The following is a 25,971-nucleotide window of genomic DNA, read 5'->3' as shown; positions in this document are numbered from 1 at the left end:
GTTGGAGTTAGGGCTACTAGTGTTAACAAACAATTATGGGCTTCATGAATATTTTATTTTATTTTATTTAACATTTGTAGGTATGAGCAAAATGTTTCTTCATTTTAGATGGTGGTGTTAGTCAATATTTCTTGGTGTCATTCTTGTGGTGTGGTTGCAAATTGCCACCAACTGAATATCCCTCCACTCACTTCTCTCTTTCCAAAACTGGAGAAACATGAGCCACCGAGTACAAAACCATGGTAACGCCATTCTCCTCATTCAGAGGTCATCTTCACCTCTTTAGGAGCAATGCAAGTCAGACAGCGGCGGGTGGTGGTACCGAGGTTTTGCACTATGTAGATAACGTTACCACAGTTTGGCAAGCATGTAGAGAACTACAGTGGCCTTCAGGTAACGTAAAGCATGAAAGGTTCTCACTAGAACCAGTGTTTACCTCAGTAAGCATTATAAACATGAGTTTATGGTCTCAATCTCTAGTTTCAAGTCTTCTTCAATACAGCATGAGGTTCATTTAGTAAATGATGCTCCATTTAGAGTCAAACAGACCATAAAGCAGAGTATGATTCAGGGCGGGGCTACTGTGATTGACAGGTCACTGCAGCTAATAGAGATGTATAAGGCGTCTCTACGTCACTCCTCTATAGCCCAAATATGGTCACTTCCATTCCCTGGTTGCAAAAAGTCAAGAAGTAAAGTCGACGGTTTGCAAACGGCAACGAGGATTGCTGCCTTCATACAAGATTTTAGAGAGAAAGACAGAATTTGTCAATGAGGAAGGACCTGAAAACAGCAACACACAATAGCCAAACACTTCTGTTCTGCAGCTGACTGGTAGTATGTTCATAGAAAGCCTTTATCCTTTTGTGCCTCAGAAACCCATCCTCCATACTGCAACAGCTCTGTTCTGTGAAGGCTCTGTGACTTGTGAGCGTCTTTGAGAGGCAGCCTTCTATCTCCTGTTCATCTCTCCCTCTGACTGTCCTCCCGATGTATCTCTACATCTCCCTGTGTTAAGACTAAAGAGGGAGCAGCAGTCCGATGGCCTTCAGCCGCCCTCCAGCTTTGAACCAGGCCAAGTCTCCACACATCCATCTGCCTGTCTACGTACCCCTCTATTTATGGCAAAGGCCTTTCTCTGTGTTTTGTTTTATAAAAATAACACTTTTAAACCTTAAAGAGGTGCTTTATCAATCAAACCACAGCGGACACAAGCCTTCAAGAAACAGTACAGATATAAGAATAGAGAGCCAGAAGTCTAAAAGGCTGAGGAGGATCTGAGGCTGCACAGTGGCTCAAAGGCATTAAAAAAGATTTCAGATATGGCTCGCTGCCACAACTCGCCCTGATCAGTAAAATCTCTGACATTCACATAAATGAGAAAATGACATATGGAGGACGACCCATAACCACCTGCTCATCCAACCGCGCCGTCCTGTCCATCACTCCATCTCTCCATCTGGTATCGGTCGATCCCCCCGTCCATGTGGAGCTACAGCATCTAGAGTCAGCAGTGCAGAGACCTTCCATGAGCCAATATCCCTCATCCATTTTAAAAAGAACATCTCCCTGCGGGGACATTTTACATCCCCCTGTTCAAGGTGTTTCTGGGATTTATGCTTTATAGCTTTTTGCTGGTTTGTTGCCTCGTGTTTCAGAGAGACCTCCAGAGAACAAAGTCGTGATAGTCGTGCGTGTGGATGACGATAGTGATGGTGCATTGTGAGCTTAAAGATTAAAGATTTTTAAAGAGAAAGCGCCTGTGCAATGTAGCAAGCAAAGCAGGTTCATACGGAGTATTTGAATTACATTTCCCCATCTTATACCTAAGATGATTTCCCTTGCAACTCTAAAACAATGTCCAGAGAAACTGGTCAATAATTCTGTGATTTTTTAAGCTTTATACCTGGAGGAAAACAGCTTTATTTTACAAGACATCACAGGAAGTCAAAACAAAACTAGTCTGGTTGGAGAAGAATAGAAACGCTAACTAAGTTACTGCGTTCTGAATATCTGTCTGGATGTGATTCATCTTGACAAACTCTGAAATATATCAACATATCCTGATACAACGGTTCCAATGATACCTTACAAAAAGATAGTCTTTATTTTTTTCGTCCGTTTTCCTACAGAAGCCAGCAACACCTGTCAAATTCTGCTGGTTACATGCATAAAGTCTTTTCAAAATAAAGGTTTCGGAAAACATCGTAAAATACTTAATTATGTTGAGGAAAAGATCGTGGTTTGGGTTAAAATAACCCTGAGAGTGGCATTACTGAAGTACGGAAGTTGCGTGACAAATACATCAACATTGACTTCTCCTTGCTGAAAGATCTTTTTATTTTATTTTAACCCATAATAATGGGTGCCCATTTGGCTGCATTCTGGTCTGTTTCCTGCTCCTGTGGGTGAAGAAATACATAGTTTGCTCTTCCCTGTAATGCTGCTCATGATCGTCTCAGGTTTCTGACAGATGTAGCTCTCCAACACCTTCACATGGTCTGTCCTCTCTGTCTCCTCTCAGGACTACAGAGTGAACATCTTCCTCAGACAGCAGTGGAACGACCCTCGGCTGGCCTACAGCGAGTACCCCGACGACTCGCTGGACCTGGACCCCTCTATGTTGGACTCCATCTGGAAACCCGACTTGTTCTTCGCCAACGAGAAGGGGGCCAACTTCCACGAGGTCACCACGGACAACAAGCTGCTGCGCATCTCTAAAAACGGCAACGTGCTATACAGCATACGGTGAGTGGGGGAAAGAGGTTGGTTATTAAAGAGATTACCGCGGCGTGGAGACACCATAAAGTCTCCGGCTCACATCCAGACGATTTCATTAAAAGTGCACGGGTAGAATTAACTTTCAGCAGCTTTAAAACGCCACGGGCCTCGATATACTGGTGGACTATAACTGTTCAATGATCATTTAAAAGAGATTTAACAGTAATAGAAAAAGTTTAGAGTCGCATCTGGAGAGGAAGGAGAAAGTTAATAAGTCTGGAGGTTATATTGAAACAATCAGTTATGAAACTATGATGGAGGATAGAAGGTGACTGCTCTGACTTCCTGTTTATTGCAACCCAAAGACCTTCATCTTCTGCCTCAGAGTGCTATTATTGCGTCAAAGTTGGAGGTTTTTATTTCCTCCAGAGCTCCACTTCCTCGCCGCTTTTCTTTTTTTTGTATCTCCTATACATCCCATTCAAGGCTCTCAGAGTTATAGCCGCCTTCAGCCGACAAAACCTTTTAGCCTGCCGGTGCCTCCTCCTCCTCCTCGCTTTTATTGCCTCTGCTCAGGGGCGAATGAAAGGAGACGCAGCAGCCATGGTAATCTACTGAGCCTGTTAGTATTCCGGCAGCGAGTCAAATCCGTTATCAGCCTCAGTTCTCACCTTCATGTCCGGCAGGAGGAGGAGTGAGATTGGCCCTTTATAGATATCGTCAGAAGAAAAGAAAAAATGGATGAACCCGGCGCTCCTCTTCTGCTGCTCTCATTTGTTAACTTGACAACGTCAGAACGATCTCGGCGGCGAGGCGGCAGGGGGGGGGGTTAATATGTCCAAAAGGAAAGATGGAGAAAGTGGGTCTTGTAAATGTTGTTTACTCTGTTTTTTCCGATGTTTATCGCTCGACAGCAGAGCAGTGACCGATGGCCGCGTCGCCTCCAAGATGAGAGTGAACTCTCTGAGATTGGACCATCAGATTCCCATGTTTCCAATCTTTTCTTCAAAAGTGAATGCAGGGTTTACTCTGAGCTCTTATGGAGTTCAATGTGTGCATCTGGGGCGTGATACCAAAAGGAACATTTATGATACTCTAATTTAAAGAATTCTAGTACAAAATGCATCATGTTTTTTCTGGAGTAAATGCAGTTTTCTCTAAAATACAGAGAAACCAAACTCAACATACAAATCATTATTATTATTATTATTATTATTATTATTAATATTATTTTTGCAGTGGATATTGTAATATATTTGTAACACACTTTTAAATAATGTCTTACTGCTGATTGGGACTCATGAAGTACTCATATGTGACCCTTAGTTTAGAGGGTTACATTTTAATTTAATGTGCTTTGCCTCTACAACCTAAACATAAAATACACATAATAAGATGCAATGATTTTACTTCAGATTCGTAGCGCATTATTGACACAATTTGCATCAAAATCTTACATGTTTTGGGAGTCATAACTTTTTAGATTCACCAATGTCCATCATGAACAAAGTTCCATAAATCTGCTTAGAAATCCTCTAACTCTCTATAACTCAAGAATTGCCTGAGTTTTTACGTTCTTCAGTTCCAAAGTAATGATAATTATCTGCACACCTTTGATTCCACTGCAAACAGGAAGTGCTGCTAGCTCTGCATACTTTTAATTCTGCCAATTTGAGAAAATGTAAAAAGTCTAACAAATGTCTCACAGCTACGTCAATGACTCCATTGAAACATTTTACTTCCAGCTTGTGGGAACTGTGCTCCCAAAACATCCCCAAAAATAGAAGTAATAAAGAGTCAAGTCATATTTTTGTTCACCCCACTGGCAGATGTTTAGCTGATTGGATGCTGGCAGATTTATTCCTATTAAAAGGTACTTTACTTGTTTGCAGAAAGTCCAACAAAATGAATAATTCAGCATCTGTCTTGTGTGATTTCCCATGTAATCTAACTTGTGTTGGAACAGAAGCACAGAATCACCTGCAGGGTCGGAGGTTCATCTCCATCTGGAGTACAAAGAAAGACGCTTTTTATTTTAATTTTCTTTTGGTCAGCATTTGGCATTTAGAAACCACAGAGCTGAATCTAGCTTCTGAGAAAGTGGGACATCGTGTGTGTAATACACATTCAGCATCCTGTCAGGGAGTAACAATGTGCCGACGCGGCAAAGTTTCGTACATCAGGCCGACTGGACGTGTGTGTTGTAGCAGCGGGAGTCCTGTTAGAGACGAACAGGAGGACGGAGCGTGTGCAGCACCATCACCTCCTGCTCGTCATGACAACCTGCTGACAGATCCGATTCTGCAGAAACTGCAAACGTTTTTTTTTTTAGTTTAGGTTTTCTTAGAGACTCTTGAACTTCACATTTAGTGATGTAGAGATTATGATGACATCGGTGATGGATGATGGTTTTTCTCGACAGCAGTTATTAACTTGTTCCATCTGAGAATAACCTTCAAAGTCATCAGACAGATAATGAGCTCCCTGATTAAAACATATCACAAAAGCAAACGATTAAGCAATTAGTGCATCAGGGGAGTTCAGGGCACTAATGATGAAAATTATGTTTTTATTATTGAAATCAAGAATATTCTGTGATTCAAAGGTAATTCTTAACCTTGAAAACAGCAAAATCTCATCAGCAGAGTTTGTCAATGTTCAAATTTGCTCCTTTTTCGAGGACTTGAAGTATCGTTGGTCATAGATGTTGGTTTATAGGCTGAGTTTCTTAATTTCTTGCTACAACTGAGCAATTTCAAGATCATGTGATGTGATCGAAAGCTCCAGAAACAGCTTCTGAATTGACTAAATGTGGTGAGATTGTTTTCAAAAATTTCTTCAGTTATTGAAAGGCTTGAAAATGCTGAATTGATAATGATATAGTGTAACTATCAATTATTTTCAGTTGAAAGCTTCAAGAATCTACAAATTTGCAGCGCTAAAACCAACTTAGCTGTTTATTATTATTATTATTATTATTATTATTATTGACATTGACAGACTACATAATGTATTGACTAATTGAAAAGTAATAGTTTGATTGATATTAAAATAATCATTGGTAGCATCTCTAAATGATTACTTTTATTTGGAAAACACAGATGATTACATCCCTAATGTGAAATAAACAATTACTAAAAGGCATCCGCAGATATTGGGTTCTATCGGGTGGAGTGGAGCAGTAATGTAGATATCTCATTTCAAAAGGAAAGTCTTTCATTTCAGTTATGCATCATATCAGTTATCACATTTTTCCATTAATTTCTGAGAGAAGTTGACTTTTGCAGAGATACATTCACTCCATGTGACAGCATTAATTAATTTTGGTGCCTGAGACTCAGAAATCTAATGTGTCGCCACGACAACGACGCAGAGCTGGCTGCTTCGAACATTTTCATTTTCTGAGTTTCACGGATCAGTTGCATGAAACAAGATTCAAGATAGGGAAACTGTGACCTCTAACGTCACGTTCCTCTTCTCATGGTCTTCAGGTTTCCTCATCTGATAGTCAGTCTTTAGGAAGTCTCCATTTCAAGCGACCAATATCTATTAAATATCTTTTTTATTAAATGATTAACAGATGAGGCTGGCAGTGTTAATGCAGGCTCAGTCATTTCCTAAAACAGGTGGTGTTGGTGACTGAAGTTTTTACCAAAAATTACTCAAACAGAAGAAAAAAGTCAATTTGTTGGGGACTATTTTCAGCGGCGGATTAATCCACATTTGGTGTTGTATTGAGTATTGGTGGAGGCAGGACGTTGTTTGTGGGATTGACTTTGAATTGTATTTACAATTAATTGTAAATTTTTTAAGTGCAACTCAAATGTTTTTCTTTATCAAATCACCTCTTTGGGAAAGCAAGTAAACATCATTTGGATTCCACTTTTATCAAGTTGTGCGTATTATTTAATTAGTTTTACTTCCCCCCCCTCTTATCTGTGATGTTTACTTCTTCTTTTCCGAGCAGGGTAATTAAACTCTTTAATCTTCTGAAATGCTTTTTGTGTGAGCATAAAGCTTAATGTTTATATAATGTTAATGGCTCCCAGGAATGCCAGTAATTGATTAATTTAAGCTATTGTTGCACTTTTTACAGTCTGGATATCAGCAGAGGCTACAATTGTTTGTTTGTTTGTTTTGTTTTGTTTTTTATCCCTACAGAAATAATTGTATTAATTCCTATCAGTTTCAAACACTCTAGGATCTGCAACCGTTCAGTGAGGTGGTCTGGTTGAGTCACACCGATACAGCTCTGGATAATCCTCTTAAGTGATGCTAAATGTGTGTGTGTGTGTGTGTGTGTGTGTGTGTGTGTGTGTGTGTGTGTGTGTGTGTGTGTGTGTGTGTGTGTGTGTGTGTGTGTGTGTGTGTGTGTGTGTGTGTGTGTGTGTGTGTGTGTTTGCAGAATAACACTGATCCTGGCCTGTCCCATGGATCTGAAGAACTTCCCTATGGACGTCCAGACCTGCATCATGCAGCTGGAGAGCTGTGAGTCATCACACACACACACACACACACACACACACACACACACACACACACACACACACACACACACACACACACACACACACACACACACACAGATATGATATAGATTTCTCTGTGGCCTTTCTTTCTCTGAACAGACATGAGAGGAATCTCAGAAACAGGAGGTTCAAAGAGCTCTGTAGTTCGAGGGTCATCAAAGAGAGAAGGAACAATACGATACTCACTGGTGCTTCAGTCAGCAGGCGATAACGTTTCTGAAACCGCCACATGAACGACTCTGTTGATTCTGATTTGCAATTACAAATTGGTCTGCTGCTTCAGCACCACGTGGGTTCATCAACACACAGCACACAGTTAGACTGCTGATGTTTCTGAGACATAGGTCCTGACTTTCACAAAGCTCAGATAAAAGATCAATGAGTCAGGTAGACTAGATAACATGTTCTCACTCCCAACTCTTCAAATACTGACGCTTGATTGGTGATCTACATTCACCTATGACGCTCAGCACATCAGGAACATGCTCATTACATGAATAGTGTCTTTTTGAAATCAATTCCCAACATGGTTCAATTAGTTTTTAGGTTTACTTGCACAACAAAACTGCTTGAATAGGTCAAGGAAACCACATGGTTTCTGTTCAAATAAGTATATTTGTTAGGTAAAATAACCATGCTTGAGTATGGCAGGTATTTAACAAAACTACGGGAAAATAAATTGATCACTTGTTTTCTCCCTGCTTTCTGCATTTCATTTTGTTTTCTTTCTTCATACTTTCTTGATTTCTTCATACTTTCTTTCTCGCCTTTGTTCCTTCTCATATTCCTACTTTCCCTCCAACTTTCCTCCATTTCTTTCTTGCTTATTCCGTTATTTCCTTCCTTAACTTCTCAAACTGATCTTTAAGCATGACAAGCTTCCAAACCAGAGTCATGACAAATCATAGTCTTTATTGTACAATAAGTATACTGCTTTGAACATTTAACTGCTGGTGATGTAAATGATCACTGTAAAGGTCCTAAAGCTGTGGATGCTAACATCATGACACGGTTGGGCAGATAACAGACTTTTCCGCTGGTGTTGAACTGGTCCTTAAACCACTAAAACCCTGCGGGGGGGCTGAACCTCTCACTGATTGACCCTCCACCCCAGAGACAGAATCATCTTAGAATAACACAAGCGACCCACGCCGCGGTGAAAGCCGTCTGACCTCCTGCTCCTCTCTCTCCTCCAGTCGGATACACCATGAACGACCTCATATTCGAGTGGGACGAGAAGGGAGCTGTGCAGGTGGCTGACGGCCTGACGCTACCTCAGTTCATACTCAAAGAGGAGAAGGACCTGCGCTACTGCACCAAGCACTACAACACAGGTGAGTGGGCGAACTTTGGCTGATTATTTACCTCTTTTTCTATCCGTCTGTTGTCTGTCGGCTTGGCTTTCTACACTATTACAGTTTCCATCTTATCAGGAGGATTTAGTCTCTTATGGAGTCAAAACAAGTGAAAGAATCTGCCACTGCAGTGATCATTTGGGAACACTTTACTTTGGCAGTCTGTCATTTTCTGATGAAGAACTGTGTGGGTTTTTTTACATGGAAAATAAAGATGTGTAGGAGTTATTTAAGTTTGGCTAGTCCAGTTGTTGACATCATGAGGGCTTATCTCCGAGAATTGCTCAATAGTTTTTTCAGTAAATATTTACACATGGGTGGAGATGGTGCGTTTTGTCGTGTGTGCGTGTATCTGTCTGTCTGTCCACACTTAATCTGGCATACTACTGGACCCGTCATATTATATTTTTGTGCTTATTTATGACACTCAAAGACCTCTCGTTGTTGCAGTGATTCAAAAACAATTTTTAAACATATTCTATTGTTTTATTGTTTTCTGAATCCTCGACTGCTGACTCCTCACCACTCTTAACCAGCAGGCAGCAGTAGCACTAATCAACAACTGCTTCCGTAACAAAAGTTTACAGTAATGGTCTCAGCTAAAAAAAAAGCCTTAGTCTGTTGCCGTATTTTGGCCTTTGCCGTGGCTCAATAACTAACATCCATAGAAAAAAAATTGGTCGCATTTTGAATCAGATCGTCTGCAAAGTAACTCAATACCCGGTATGTTATGAATAATTAAATTTAGGCATTCTACGAGATGAATAAATCAGTTGTCATCTTCGCCACCATCTTGACTGTAAAGGAACCGGGAGATATTCATTTAGAAACCTTCATTCTCCATATATGTTGATTTGTATGCTTGACTGGAAGCTAATTTCAGCATTTGTATTTTTAGCTGGTCTGCTGTACTCTGAGTCAAAGACTCAATACTAACAAATAACTATAACTAGTACCGGACGAGGAAACATGGAGCTCAGTTCGGCGACAGAGTTACATTAGTAACTTCCTCCTTACAGTAAAGTAGACTCAGAGCTGACAGGTGGATGCTGGTGTGGAGGTGGAGGTCTTAAAATGGCAGCAGAGACAGCAGCAGCACTGTCAGCATAAAGTACACGGCCATAATCAGAAGGGTGCGCTTGATATGTGTTGCAGAGAGAGGAGTATGTTGTGTGAATGTGGTGAGTTAACTGCTCTGTTTATACTGCACAGTTTGCTTCATTTTGATGTGAAACACAGACAAGTATGTAGTATGTATGTTGTTGACATGAGAATTTGTCTACAATGGGGGAAAAAAACAAACAATATAAACACACCAACCTCCGTCTTTCTTTTTGTCTGCCCTTAACACTGTCTCTCTTTCCATCATTCTCATTTCGTCATCCGTGTCGACACTTTCCTCTTTCTTTTCCCATCAAGCAATACTCCTGTTTCTCTCCCTCATTTCTATTTACTTTCTTTTTCCCTCCAGGATTAACATTGTAGAAGGAAAGATAAGAAAGAGAGAAAGAGAGAAGAGATACATGTAGAGGAGGTTAGGAGAGATAAAGTAAAGCAGGACTTAAAGCAAAGAGAAGAGGGGGATGTATCCGTCTAATGACGGTGAATAGATCTAAATCCAGAATCACATATTCTTTGAAATGTAGAGACGGAGACTCTGCTGAAACGCTGCATGAGTCAGAGACAGAACTTCATTTTTATTTGAAGGAATACTGCACTGAAACGGAAAATATTCCCCAAATATTTCATTCTTCACTTTCAGTGTCATGAAACTTTGAGTGTGACTCAGAGAGAAGGAAAAAAAATAAAAACTGTGAGCTGCAAAGTTTGTTTCAGATACAAACTCAAAAATAACGATTCAAAATTTTATACGTGTACATATTCATACAAAAAATGTGAATAATATAACTGACATTTTAGGACTAACTTAGTGACTAACGTTGTTAAAAGCTAAAAAAACAAATGTTTTCGCTTAAATTAAGTACTTCAGTTACATAACTGAAGTGTATGAATGTCATGTCAAATGTTTAACGTTACACTTACAGCTGATGGGACATGAAAAACAATTGTAATTTGGGAATTATATACTTTTTCCTCAAAGCATTGCAAATGTAGTTTCGTTGTCTGGGAATGTCATTTTTAGGAAACCTTTCCTGGAAGACAAGGAACAGCAAAATAAGAGATGTAAAGGGGGAAAAGCACGATAGAAGAGACAAAAGTAAAGGTCGGGAGATGAGAAAATGAGAATAAGAACAAAACTAAAAAAAGAGAATGGGGTAAAAAGGCAATCGATAAAAGATTGGAGACAAAAGAGAAGGCAGGACAGGAAGTAAAGAAGCCTTCAAAATAAAGGTGGTGAGAATAGCAAAAAGAAAAAATAAGAAATATGAATCAAAGAATTGAACGGGAAGGAAAGGATTGTATTAGTCATGTGAGAAGGAAGCTGAAGAACAACAGAAATAAATGAGAGCAGCAGAAATCAGAAAAGAAACAAGCGATGAGAATCTAACATAGGTCGGGGGAGGACGGGGGAGGACACCACGCTCTGTTTCTCCCTTCAGGTCCTCCGAGTGTGGATGAAAACCATCTGTCCAATCCACATCGGCGGTCCACGATTCTTACACTCCAGAGAAAGCACAAAATATATGAATCTAAAAATATATACAGGTATATAATTCAGCCTGAGTAGGTGGCTGCCTGAAATAGAAAAGACTGTTTATGTTTGGGAGGGATATTATAATTTAATTAAATATTTAGCTGCAGAAAGACACTGTGACAAACTGAGATAATGAGAAGTTTTATGTAATTTGGGTTCCAAAGAGAAATGAAGTGTCACAGTTTTAACTAAATGCTCATTTTTGGGTCACAAATTATGAATATGCACAGCAGACATGCAAATCAATTCGTGAAAACGCCTTTCAAAATATGTCAGTAGTGTTAGTGAAAAATATTTAATAGGCAATTTTCAAATTGCCTATTAAAGAGTAAAGAACTTGAGGCTGATGCCGGAGATTTCCCGAATTAGGTTTTGCTTAAGAAAAAGATTGACATTTTTATGAGGCTTTATGACATGATAAGATAGCAACATTATTAAAATAGTATGCTTTTATTCTGAGATTTGTCCTAAAAAAAACATTCTGATTTCCTTCTCAAAATATAGTGAAATTATTCTCAAAACCTCAGCTTTTTATTACACTAAGGCCAGAGATATATTGCTTCTTAACCCCATGTTGTCTAACACAATGTGTTAATTCATGAGGATGTATACAAGCGACTTTTCAAGCAGACGCAGGATACACAAGGCCGCCGTCATGCACACGCAAACATGCAGTTAGGAGCAAGTAAATCTCCGGCTTAACCCTGATACGCCTTCAGAAAACACTCAACACTAAACAGGAAACCCAGATTCAGAAGGAAGATGCTCTCAAAATAGTGCTTCATTCTGAGGTTGAACATAAACCAGGAATGTTAAATCCTAAACAGATGTCATTTAAATGTTTATTATTCTCTATAAAAACTTTGATGCAAGTTTCCGAATCAATAAAACCTCAAAAACAAAAGAAACTTTCAAGGAATTATTCTTCCACAAAAATAGAAAAATGACATGTCGCAGTAAGATCCGTCTCCAAAACACCAAAGCACTGGTCACAGTCTGTGTGTGTGTGTGTGTGTGTGTGTGTGTGTGTGTGTGTGTGTGTGTGTGTGTGTGTGTGTGTGTGTGTGTGTGTGTGTGTGTGTGTGTGTGTGTGTGTGTGTGTGTGTGTGCTGATTAGTTCAGATTCTGAGCCATCACTCACACAGAGGTTGACGTCTGCTGTCGCCGCTGAGGAGATGAACGATCCACCTCCAGACGAAAAGCCTTGACACGACTCAGCACCGCCACACACACACACACACACACACACACACACACACACACACACACACACACACACACACACACACACACACACACACACACACACTGAGACGATGGGGTGATAATCCTCTGCTTTGTTATATAAAGTCTGTTTCCTTTCTGTCACTGAATCCAACTCAGTCAATCTCACGTAAATGCCCTTTTATGGTATTTCCTGTTTAAACAGCACAGTGGTGAATGATTGTGCTCTCATGGTTCATAGTCCTGATTGGATTGCTTTTAATCAACTTGGGACAAATTAAGTATTATTCTAGAGAACATGGTTCTCATGGACTAAATGGACGTTTTCTACTGTTTGGTTCTTGCTAGGAAGCATAAAGTCAGTTTAATACTGAAGTCTACAACCCTGTCTCCTTCAAAATAATGTTCCCATTGAACTCAACTGCATTCCAAGTCACGTTTCAAAGGAAATATATTTTCTCTTGGATCAATGTCACAGTTTGAAACAGTTTGAAACACTTAGTTGTAAATTGAGACTAAACCAAAAACGTGACAAAATTACTTTATTAGGTTAAGTTAAAATAAACGTCATGTACAAGCAAAACAAGACAAAAATGCAAAAAAAGTACTTGGCAACAAAACTAGTATTTGATTATGTTAAGGCAATAAAACTAGTATTTGGTTATGTTAAGGCAATAAAACTAGTATTTGGTTATGTTAAGGCAACTAAAGTACGTTTCCCCGGCACTGTAATTCACACTGCAGTTTTTGCTGTATAATGATTTTTTGCAGACAGGGCTGAACAGTAAATATCTTTACGCCGTTAAAACAAACCTACGAGCTGAAAGAGGCTAAAACGCTCTGAAGAGATTCTTTTCCTTCTTTTCTTCAGTGTGACACGATTCTCTCCTTTTCCTCATTTTCTCTTTTTTTTTATCCTCTCTCATTTCATCTCTTATTACTCTCCAGCCGTGCTGCTCCTCAGTGACTGTGTGTGTGTGTGTGTGTGTGTGTGTGTGTGTGTGTGTGTGTGTGTGTGTGTGTGTGTGTGTGTGTGTGTGTGTGTGTGTGTGTGTGTGTGTGTGTGCACACGCCTCGTTGCTTCCCAATCAAGCATTAAGAGGGAATTAAGGTGTCGTTTCTACTCAGATTTATTAGCTGCAGTCGATTGTGACTCGGAGAGAGAGAGAGCGTTTACCTGCTCCCTCTCTCCTCTCTCTCTCTCTCTCTCTTCTCCCTCTCTCTCTCTCTCTCTCTCTCTCTCTCTCCTCCTCCTCCCCCTTTTTGTCTCTCCCACTCACTGCTGTCTTTTTCTATTTCTTTCCATCCCTCCATCCACCCAAACACACACACACACACACAGAGAAAGAAAAAGCCCTGTTTGAAATACTAATTACGGTTTCTGCTGCATTGCAGGCTGCTTTTGTTTTCTGGCAGGTGATATGTTTAAAGTGTGTTTGTGGACGCGAGGCGTTCAAACACACTTCAAACATACACACTCAGCCGAAACATTCACACCAACATGATTTATCCAAACCTTTACCCTGATGCTAAGCTAACCAGGTCGCATCAACTAAATGATAAGATCAATTATAGAAATTTGTTGGCAAAGAATTTGGTCATCGAATAGTTGGTTTTTTTTTAAAGCTAATGCTTAATAAAGCTAACGCCCCGCTACAGTGATCGTTCACACAACAGAGAGAGAACGAATGGAAGGTTTCTGTCCATTATGTTGGTCTTTAAATAAACCTGTAATCGTGTGTTCTCATCCGTCTAGACAGTAAAAAGAAATTGGCAGAGACGCTAACTAATAATAATATTGATTTATAGAACAAGTTTTTTGTAAAGCTCAAAGTGCTTTACAAAAAGAAAGGAACACATTCAAACAAGGGCAAATCAATAATAGAGACCATTAAGTATAACAAAAATGAGAGAACTAGTAAATATGCTTTCCTTTATCTGATAAATAATCAACTAATCAACGTAATAATTGACGCATTAATAGGTTATCAATCATAAGTTGACGCCCTGAAACCAACGTTGAACCAGACTCAACATATTTCTAAGCTTCACCTCGTGATCATCATGATGAAAGATCAAAAGATTGTCTCCATTATCACTAAACTGAGTTTTAAGATCACGTCTCTTATAAACCGCAGTGTTTTGGCGTCAGACTGATGAATCTGAACAAAGAGTCTGCCGCCGCACTGGCGACTCTGTGAGGCTGTGAAACAGGCGGTGCTGTTAGCTAAATGCTAACGCCAGCATGTCCACACGCACACAGTGATGATGATGTCATACTGATGGTTAGCAGTGTTTGCTTTATGGTCAACACATAGTAAGCTTAGACACATAGACACAAGTGGAAACTATTCTGCACACGTCAGAGAGAGATAGCAGCATGTGCAGCATTAAATACAGCACACACACACACACACACACACACACACACACACACACACACACACACACACACACACACACACACACACTATCACACATGCACACACAGTGAGATAGGGGCCCGGCTGAATAATTTCAATTTTCTTATCAGATGGAAAATATGGACAGCACTTAAAAGCTCTGAAGTGTATCACAGCTATAAATCAAGTCCAGCTCCATCGACTCTCCTCTTCTTCATCCTCCTCCTCCTCCTCCTCCTCCTCCTCCTCCTCCTCCTCCTCCTGCCTTTCTTCCCTCTCTCCTCCCGTCCTCTCACATCTTTCTCTCCTCCTCATCCCTCTCTCCTCTCGCTCTAACATCACATTTCCTCCTCTCCTCTCCAGTCGTTTAGGGTTAACTCTAATTGATGAGGCTGCCTTCCATTGATCTCCTTTGATTAAATGGATCGACGGCCATCTTGCTCTCTGGCTGTCTTGTGTTTTTTTTTTATTATGAGCCCCGGCGCGCTCATTACATTACAGAAAGAGAAAGAGGCACATCTGCAATGTAAATAACTCTGCAGTGTGTTAATTTAATTATATGTGTCGCAGATTTTCTACATTGTTTTTGTACGGACAGTGTGTTTAACATACCGTACAGCGAGTGAACAGCATTGTCTCAAGAATATTTATAACATCATCGTCTTCCCTTAATCCTGCCTGGATTGAAAAGCATGTTTTCTTTAAACATTTTCATAAAACTACACCCTTTAACAAAGCCAGAAGCTGTAAAACACGTCATGTTTTAATCTTTCTGACGGTCATTGAACACATCATGTGTGACAAAAGCAGCCAAAACGAAAGCTTAAAATTGTGATATTTCATCCAAAACATTTTATTCTGCATGTCTCGTGGAAATTCCCTCCACAAATAAACCGTTTGCTTTAACGAGATCCTGTAAATAACATTAAATTCTGAGCTCTTCAGCGCAACTAGGAAGCCAGGATTGATTCATCTGATATATATTCACCTGACAAAAATGCTGTGAAATTTTGGCTGAACTGCAGGCTGCTAACACAGAGCAGAGAGGAGAGGCTGTGAAATGTAAATAGCACAGTTTATATAGGTAGATGGAGCCTCCATTTTTTTCCAACATTGGTAACATTTAGGAGCCTTTTCCAACATGTTGGATATATACATTCCATTGTTTTTTATAAATGATCAAAGAAGGTGTGAGCAACAAAAGCATTAAGAAGGTGGGCTCTTGTGGAAGATCCATACTGCATTGAAGCAGGAGCATAGAGAGATTATAGGAGAAGGCGGTGGACCACATTCCTCCTAATCTGTCTCCATGCTGCGAGCGTAAACATCCCTGTTCCTCTCCCTTCTACCGCCACACAAGGACGAACGCTGCTTCTGGCCGACTACAAGAGGCGGCTGCACATCACCCAGACTCTCCACTGCAGCTACGCAGTTTGTGTGCAGCACACTCGCAGTAGAAAGCAATTAATCCAAGTTACGCGCTGAAATCAAATTTAAAAACACAGGTTCAAAGTGATTTATTTGATTCCTAAATCTTCTGAAAAATGAGTGTAAGACTAATGTATCCGCAATGAGGTGAAATAGTGCGACGGTTTTTCTGTTCATGCACAGCGTGAGGATTTGTAAACGAGCTTCTCCTCGTCTTCTTGTCTTCCTCACAAAGGCTTTTATCGTGCCGTTTATTTGTGAGATATATTAGAGAGAGGGACGATGTCATTATCTGGTGAGGTGGTTGTAAATACTTGCTCCCTGTGAGTTGTTGTTTTTTACATTTTAACAGAGCAGAGTCTGTATTCTTGACCTTTGGAAAACAGGAGCTTGAAAAAAAGAAAGCTGATCCTGAAGCCCTGATAGAGCGCTGGAGTAACCGTTCCAGTTAAACACCCCCATGTTTTCCAGCTTTTAAGGATTTAAAGATGTTAGAGTTTAGGGTTTATTAAAGCTGTAAAAACGACATCATGTCGGTGTAGACTATGAGCCTGACGATGACGAGGTGTGTCTTATAAAGAAACGGACTGTCAGTGCACGTTATGTCAAGGTTTGACGGTAGCAACTTAATGATTATGTCAAACCTGCCTCATGCTTTTAGAAGAATCCTGACAAATGTGCATGTGATGCAACAGTTTGAATATGTCAAAGATAAAAAATACTACATAAATTCAGCCATTTACCATTAGAATCTAGTTTTTTGAGACTTATTTTAAGTCTTCTAGTGTTCTGCTGACATGACAGACCTCATCAATCCTCGGCTCCATTTTACTACAGTTAAGTATCTCTGTTCAGGCTTAATCTGTACGGAATTAGCGTAATACTACTATAAGCAGAATATAATGTCATGTTAAAACTGACTGTGGGAAGGATTCACAAAAGGATTGTGCAGCTTTAGGAGTCGCTAAACCTTCAATAATAAAACAAAAAGAAACGGTGATTCTCAAAGCATCACAAAGTGTGAAATGCTCTTGAGCTACATCTTTAAATTATGTAACAAGCAAACATTTGGCAAAAAAGTGTCCCTTTCTTTTATGCATAAGAACCTTGTTTCAAAAACTCCATTTCACAAAGATCGGTGCCAAAAGTCACACGCAGTTAGAGTGAAACTATTACAGTCTTCAGACAGCTGTTGCTAACTGAAGCACTGGCTGTTGCCATCTTGGGTTTTGACAATCAGCATCTAGTTTTTTAGCTGTCGTCATCTTTTTAAATTTTTTTGCAACAAGAAGTGAGATGAGAGGGTGGAGCCAAGTCCAACCAAGATAATTTAAAGCGACCAAAATATTACAATTGACTTCCATGAAGTAAAAACACACTTTAAAGGGTTAAAAACACAAAACCTGTCAATCAGTGTGTAGCCCCGCCCTAAAGCATCCCCTGCTTTATGGTCTGTTTGACTCTAAATGGAGCATCATTTACTAAATGAACATCATGCTGTATTGAAGAAGACTTGAAACTAGAGATTGAGACCATAAACTCATGTTTACAATGTTTACTGAGGGAATAAATCAAGAGAGAAGTAGAGTCATTTTCTCATAGACTTCTATACAACCAGAGGAGTCGCCCCCTGGTGGACAGGAGAGAGAATGCAGCTTTAAGACGTGAAGCTTTGACTTCACTTCTCAGACTCGGAGGTTGCTGCCTGGTTGCCATCAGCAACCGCAATCCATTCTTTGTTAATACGACACTGAATGTGTCGACATTTTTTACTGAGGTTGTCTAGTTTGAAAGATGAAAACTTATGCCAGCAGTATAATTTTACATATAAAACTTTTGCTCATAGTGGCTTGAATAATTTATCTGCACCACACAGACATATTCTCTGTTTTATGATGGAGGAAGAGGCAATAACTTACACCATATTCTGTGGTGTCATCTTCCCACATGCTCCTCTGAACCACCTCTCTCGTCTGTCACCGCAACAAGTACCCGGCAGCAGAAACCCAAAACCACCTGCTGTGTTTGTGTTCCAGTATTTACCTTGTTTGGTTTCATTTGATATTCTGCAAAGCCGAGCATTTGTGTCTCTCTGATTTCCCGCTGGTGATTTACACTGTGGCTTAGTGCGGGAGCTGAAGAGAAGATGACATTTTGTCTGAAAAGCTGTCACCCTCGTCGTCATTCCCGTTATTTTCCCCCCTCCGGCTCATCCTCCTTTTCACTGCCAGTCCAACAACGTCTCCCTCCTCTAATCCCTCTTTTCTCACTTTCTTCCCATCTCTCTCTCTCTCCGGATCACTCTTTTTTATGTAAACCTCTGTCTCATCAGCTCCACCTGTTTTTTTTTTTCCTGGAGACATGACTGTCAGATAATAGAGAATTCAGGAACTCTTCAGTGTTAATGAAGCTGCACCTCCTCGGGGGAAACTGACAAAAAGACATTTAGCTTTAGAGCAGAGTTTAAACGGTGACCAGCGTTATTATTATTTCCTTTTTTTCCTGGAATCAACCTCTTGGGCTGAACATTCAGTTCATTTCCTAAAGAGATACCGACTGAGACAAAAAGATTGGCTCCATGAATGTATAAGTAGTAAAAATATCTTTTGAAGCTGTAAGTATCATGAGCCATCTCGTTATAAAGTAATAACCTTTTCGGAGTATGCAAATCATTCTTTTCCTTTTAAAATCTGAATAGATTTAAACACATCATAATAAAAAAGGTTTTCTTCTCATTGTGGACCCTGATATACTTTTAACTTTTTTATAAATAAATCTTTAATGCTCAGAATGTATCCCACCTCCTCTGTCTGTCATTTCATTAACGCTCTTTCTAAAAAATTGCCTGCAAGCATTTGTTGTAATTAATTAATCATTATAAAATCGTCTTAATTTGTGTATTATGTCATTTAAACTGAGAGCTAAGGTCCCGTCTCACCTCAGGGTTAGCTTAGTTCCATTAGCTCTCACTTCTTAATGTTCCTGCTCTGCTGTACATCAAGTCTGCAAACAGAGCTACAATTCATAATAACTCATATTTGGAACTTCATTTATACAAACGACGACATACAGTGCAGCTTAAAACAGTTTAAGATCCACCAATGGGGTTCAGTGTGCTTAGATAAATAATAAAAAAGGGTCAAGCACCAAAGTTAACTCAGCTTTAATGAGTCTGATAGATGTAGGAATGAAGCTTGACACGGCGTATTGGTTTTAAATGGAAGTGATCTGTATCTGAAGCCTGAAGGGGAAGTGACTGTATGTGTGTGTGTGTGTGTGTGTGTGTGTGTGTGTGTGTGTGTGTGTGTGTGTGTGTGTGTGTGTGTGTGTGTGTGTGTGTGTGTGTGTGTGTGTGTGTGTGTGTGTGTGTACCTTTTTTGAAAGCTATTGAGACAAGAGGCGTTGTGCTAACCAGGTGTGAGATTAGTCATATTAATAGTAGTAATGCTCCATAATAAGTAGATTTCCCACAAAGTTATTTCGTCAATTATCCACAATGAAAACCAGGAAGTATAAAGATGGCAAACGTTTGTTACTCATGTGAAACGAGAAGTCAATGTTGATGTTTTTGTCACGTCTCTTGATTATTTCATTAACGGCACTTTGTCGTTATTTTAACCCATACAGTGATCTTTTCCTAAACCTATCTAAGTTGTTTCCTGTGAGGACAGAAGTTTATTTTGAAAAGACTGTATGTATGTAACTCGTATTAATTGACACGTGTTGCTGGCTTTTGTAGGAAAATGTATATAAAAAGCAGAGTAACTTTTCTTTATGATATCATATGAACTGTTGTATGACGATTAAGTCTATTTTCTCTTTCCTTAACACTAATTAAGTACAAATACTTAAACTTTCAATAGATCTCTCGCTCTTTCTTTCCGTCTATTCTACTTCCTCTCATCTTCCACAAACATCTTCCTCACTTTTAATGACACCAATCTTCTTCCTTGTCCCCGCCCCCCCACACAGGTAAATTCACCTGCATCGAGGCTCGTTTCCACCTGGAGCGTCAGATGGGCTACTACCTGATCCAGATGTACATCCCCTCGCTGCTCATCGTCATCCTGTCCTGGGTTTCCTTCTGGATCAACATGGACGCCGCGCCCGCCCGGGTCGGTCTGGGCATCACCACCGTGCTGACCATGACCACGCAGAGCTCCGGTTCCAGAGCCTCCCTGCCCAAGGTGAGGACGAATCAAACGCACCTTTCACTCACCAGCTTTTGGAATGAAACCAAGGATCTCATCCGCTGCTGCTGGACAAGAATTTACATGTCCTGACTCTTTATTTATTTATTTTTTAAGTGTTTCTGACAAGACTCACTGCGATTTCCTACTAAAATCCAATATATATATTTTGTTTATTACTGCGTTTCCACTGTTAACAAACAAGGTAAATAGTGAGCTTTAAAGGTGTTGGAAGATGTTTTTCTTTGCTACCCCCCCTTGCGAGTCTTTATGCTAAGCTAGGCTAATTGTCTCCTGGCTAGAGGGAAAGATGGATGAAGAGACGGAGAAGTAAGAAGGGAGGGGAAAATAGAAAATGTCCTTTTCCTGGACTTGTTTTAGTTTTTAAAAAAAGGGAAATGGTAGGAAAGAGGAACACAGAAATGAAGGATGACAGAAAAAAATGGAGGGAAAGATTGAAAAAAGACACACACATAAAAACAGAGGAAGTTCAAAGAAACAAAGATGTGAAAAATTACTTTTTAAAAACCGAGAGAAATCTTTTCCTGTGAGGGATTTTCAGATTAAAGGGAAAAAAAAAAAAAAAAACGGTCAGACTTTGCGTGAGCCAGGATTGTATAATTATGTCCAGGGAAGCTGTAATCCCCAACACACACACACACACACACACACACACACACACACACACACACACACACACACACACACACACACACACACACACACACACACGCACACTGTGTTTGTTGACATTAGGTGCTTCATGCGCTCTAAAAATTGAACAAGTGAACCGTGATTCCTCTGCAGTTCAGCTGTTGCAGTTATGATCACACAGCACAGCTGAGCTTAGGTGGGCATACTGCTAAAACACACACACACATGTACATCTGTGTGTGTGTGTGTGTGTGTGTGTGTGATTGATAGTAGACGCACACACACATAAACACACGGCTCGTGTCACACGCCACATGGGAGGGATGCACCGTGTCAGGCTAGGTGATGAGGGAAGGAGGTAAGTAAGGAGATGAAGAAGGAGAGGAGAGATTTCAATGTTTTCACACTTCTGCGACACAATTACACCTTTAATGAGGTTTGAAAGCAACTAAATGACACAATGTCAGTCTGACAATGGTTCTGGTCCTTCAGACAACCCATGCAGATGGTTTGTCAGAATAAAAATACAACAGATTCTGTGTCTAGGACGCCTCATTTGACTCCGACAGATAGATGTAGTCTCCTTCACACATGATTGGGATTCAACATGTCATCTAACATGTGCCTCAATGTAAAATGTTTTCTAGTCTAATCTATATAAAATGACCATTAGAAATGTATGAATTCATGGTATATTTAAAGGGACAGTGTGCTACATTCATACCTATGTTTACATCATGGTATAGTCACCTAAAACTAAGAATCGTTGTCTTTTCGTTAGCTTAGAATTAGCCCCTCATACCTACATAGAGAGCAGGTCCTCTTCATAGAGTCGGCCATGTTTTGTATATTGTATTTTAAAAAAAGATTATTGAACAATTGCACAAATTGTCTATAAGAAACAGCAAAATACATATATTTAAACTAACATGCCATGGGGACAACCGCAGAGGATGAGAATAATGGACAGAAATAAAAGCATGAAAAATATAAATAAAATGCATAAATAAACAATATAAAGAAAGAGAAAAATGGACACTAAGGCACACGTTGTGATTGTGTAATAACATACATATCACAGGCAATGCATGCCATTACTGTTTTTATGGGCTTTTTGTTGGTACAGCATTTATTAGTTTTTATATTCAGTTCAAATCTGTCTGCAAGTTGAACCCTCCATGTTTCTACAGTGGCCCAGAACGGACAAACCAAACACTGACTCTAGAGAGAGACTTTTGAGCAATGTATGGGTGCTACACACCTGAAGCCAAAAACACAGACACCCAGTAACGTCCCATTCTGTAGAAAAGCCTACCTTTTTTAATGTAGCAGAATTTAATGGATATTTAGAATTAAATCTGATTTCATGGTAAAAATGAACTTGAAGGCCAGATCCTACACACTGTCCCTTTAAGACCTTTACATACAATTTAAGATGGATAACAACATTCATTCAATTAAATTACTGAACAAAATGTTGACAATTGATATTAAACTAGTAGTCAACTAATACACTGTCGCTCTTAAGATAATCGTAGATAAATAGAAATACTGATAAGGACTCTGGCAGAAGATTGTTGTCTAATGAGAGGGAGAAATGTAAATAAAAGTAAAATATATCATAATGATATACTTCTGTTCGCTGGTGAACGCCACAAAGGCTAATTTATAGAATAAGATAAGATAATCCTTTATTAGTCAGCAGCAGAGAGGATAGTGCAAAACAAGAGACATAGTAAAAAAACAAGATCAACAAATATTATAAATAAGTAATAACACAGTAAAGAATATTAATAAGTAAAAAATATAAATCCACAATAACTAAAATATTATATAAGATAAGATAAAATAAAATAATCCTTTATTAGTCCTGCAGCAGGGAAATTTACAGGATTACAGCAGCATAGGGTAAAGTGCAAACAAGAGACACAAAAACAAGATCAAAAATAAGTATTATAAATAGCAAATAAGCAATAAAAACAGTAAAGAATCCACAATAACTGAAATATTATATATACAGACAGAATAATTATTTAAATAAAGAGGATGTAGCTTTGTTAAGTAACACAGTCAGAGGTGTACAAGTGATGAACATAGCGTGACACATATGTCATGTAGTGTACGGATATATATGGAGGCTATATGATGAATATAGGTTAATGGGCTTCATCCTTCTAAATAAAAGCCTCCCTGGCTCTCTGGCCGCTGTGTTCTCCTCCTCTGAACATTGTTCTGTGAAGCGTGAGTTCAGTGACGCCACCTAAGACGCCGCCACTCAGGACGCCGCCGCCGCCGCCGCCGGTCAGTTTGTCTGTCAGAAGCTCTCAGACTCAAACGGGACCAGGACGAGTCTGGCCGGCCAGGATGTAGTTTGTTTTGGCTTCAGTCCACCTTCAGAGTTTATAATTTAATAATTCAATGCACAATTGTCCTTCATCTCATTTGAATTTTTATCTATTAATCATTCTTTTTAAGATGTACCCAAACTCAAAAATCAAACATATTAAGGCTGCTTGTAATACACATTATTCAAACAAACAAACAACAATGTCATTCTGAGGCTTTTTTCTTCTTCATCTTTGACTTTAAAGATCTTTTGAGTACTAAAGAAAAATTGTAAATAACCACCAAAATAAATAAAAAGGCTTCTTTCAGCTTAAACATTTCTACAGGAAGATATATATATATATATATATATAGCTGTAATTATAGTAGAAACTAAAAGGACAATCTGTAATTAGCAGTAGAAACTAAAAGGACAACAGGAAATAAACTGATTAGAGACATGATGTCCAGCAATTAGTTGTACCCACTCTCTCCTGCATCTACTTCGTTTACTTCACTTAGTGGTTTACTTTCCCAGAATGCCTTTCAACCATCTTTCAGAGAATGAGAGTGAAGGTTTTTCAGGCAGGAAAAAGGGACATTTAAAGGGCTTTTACACATATTTTAGAATTGCTTCACGGAAATGTTGCTGCCTTGTTTCCTCATCTGCTTTTAGTCCTATTATATTGAGGTAATTTCCATCCAAACAACTGTGAAATAACATAGTAAAGCAACACATACAGAATGCAAAGTGAAATAATACCTGGTGACGTCTTAAAGCATGCAGCCCTGGTTTATGCATCTCCCCAAAAAATTCAATTTCTTGCAGAAAAAAGGAAGATAGGGTCTTTTTCTGTGTGCAAAAATAAAAAGCCATTTTGTGTTTGAGGGTGCTCATTCTTAACTCTTCACACAAAGGAAGAGGGGATTGTTAAATAGCTTTAATATCCATTTCATGTATTTTTTTTCAGTTCTTCTGTCTCTCTCTCTCTCTCTCTCTGCCTGGATGACCATCAACCCAAGTGAACCAGTTGACCGTTTAGGCCTCAGCAGCTCTGATGGGGGGGTTGGGTGGATGGGGGGGGGGGGGGATAAATGAGCATCATACTCGGCGTGAACGAGCATGAATCCCAGGGAGGCAGAGCGGCGACGATCAGCACTGCTGTGTGTTTTGTGAGAGTGATCCAGAGTCAGAGTTTAATTGGGTTTTAAGCGGCTGATTGTGGGTTTTCTCTGCTCCGTGTGTCAGAACCGAGGATCTCCCTCTCAGTTGTTATGACAGGCCGGCGTGAACGCTCTTGAATAATGACACTTGGCGGGCAGATAGCAATCAGACAATGATCCAACCAGACTCCATTTAGCTCTTATTATCAGGACAGCTCTTACTCTGTCCGTACCTAGAAGCTGCTGACAGTCGACTGGTTTTATGTGCTGATTCTATCGTTTTGTTTCTCCGTCTGGCTGTCTGTCTAATCCATTCAATCTACTTTAGAGTTTCCCTCACCAATAGTGGTTTAACGTCTGACTCCAGGCCTTTAAGTGTCTTAACTTGCATTCTCTCTCCTGTCCATCAGGGGGCGACTCCTCTGGTTGTATAGAAGTCTATGAGAAAATGACTCTACTTCTCTCTTGATTTATTCCCTCAGTAAACATTGTAAACATGAGTTTATGGTCTCAATCTCTAGTTTCAAGTCTTCTTCAATACAGCATGATGTTCATTTAGTAAATGATGCTCCATTTAGAGTCAAACAGACCATAAAGCAGGGGATGCTTTAGGGCGGGGCTACACACTGATTGACAGGTCATGGAGTTGTTTGTGTTTTTGTTTTACAAATGTAACCCTTTCACAGTGTGTTTTCACTTTGTGCAATATAATTAACATTTTGGTTGCCTAATAATTATTATAATTCAGCCTTTAGATTTCTAGTTGCAAAAAAAACAAGATGGCGACGATAGAAATACCAAACTCGAGGAATTTAAAACCGTAGTCCAGAAACCAATGGGTGACAATGAGACTGTAGAGCCATGGAAAAGTTTGGATATCAATTATTCACTTAAATTAGTATATTAAGTAAATTACTAATATGCATGCTCAATATATATGTTTCCATCTTTAAAAGTAGTTTTTTGACTGAAAATATTTTTCTGCAGACTCACTTTGATCTAATACGATTTGATTTTAATCTAGGACTAAGAAAGAATCATCGATGAGGTTGTGTTATCTCTATATTTTTAATTCACATTTTTCAAGATCAAAAGCAGAAATTATTCATTTGAGGATTGAGAGCAAATAAATTTCAATTCAGTTTATTTTGTATAGCCCAGAATCACAAATTACAAGCCTGCGAAGCGAGAAAGCACAAAGACTCCAGGGTACAAGCAAGTCAATAAGCGTAATAAATGTTAAAGAAAATACTTTTTAGGGCTCAAAATGTGAAGAAACTATCAGTAGAGTCTGCAGCTGGAAACTTTAAAACTTTAAGGCAT

General features: G+C 39.4%; 1 protein-coding gene across 1 annotated transcript in view; it reads left to right on the top strand.

The window, feature by feature from the left end:
* Window positions 1–25,971, top strand: part of glra1 (glycine receptor, alpha 1) — a 114,109-nt gene that overhangs the window by 70,089 nt on the left and 18,049 nt on the right. The window contains 4 exon segments of the mRNA XM_054597150.1: window positions 2,525–2,748; window positions 7,127–7,209; window positions 8,447–8,584; window positions 20,288–20,502. Of these exon segments, the coding sequence (XP_054453125.1) occupies window positions 2,525–2,748; window positions 7,127–7,209; window positions 8,447–8,584; window positions 20,288–20,502 (660 nt within the window).

The sequence above is a fragment of the Anoplopoma fimbria genome, chromosome 4 (assembly GCF_027596085.1).
Source record: "Anoplopoma fimbria isolate UVic2021 breed Golden Eagle Sablefish chromosome 4, Afim_UVic_2022, whole genome shotgun sequence".
Lineage (NCBI taxonomy): Eukaryota > Metazoa > Chordata > Actinopteri > Perciformes > Anoplopomatidae > Anoplopoma > Anoplopoma fimbria.
The sequence above is the reverse complement of the archived record's forward strand: the minus strand, read 5'-3'. Positions and strand labels throughout refer to the sequence as shown.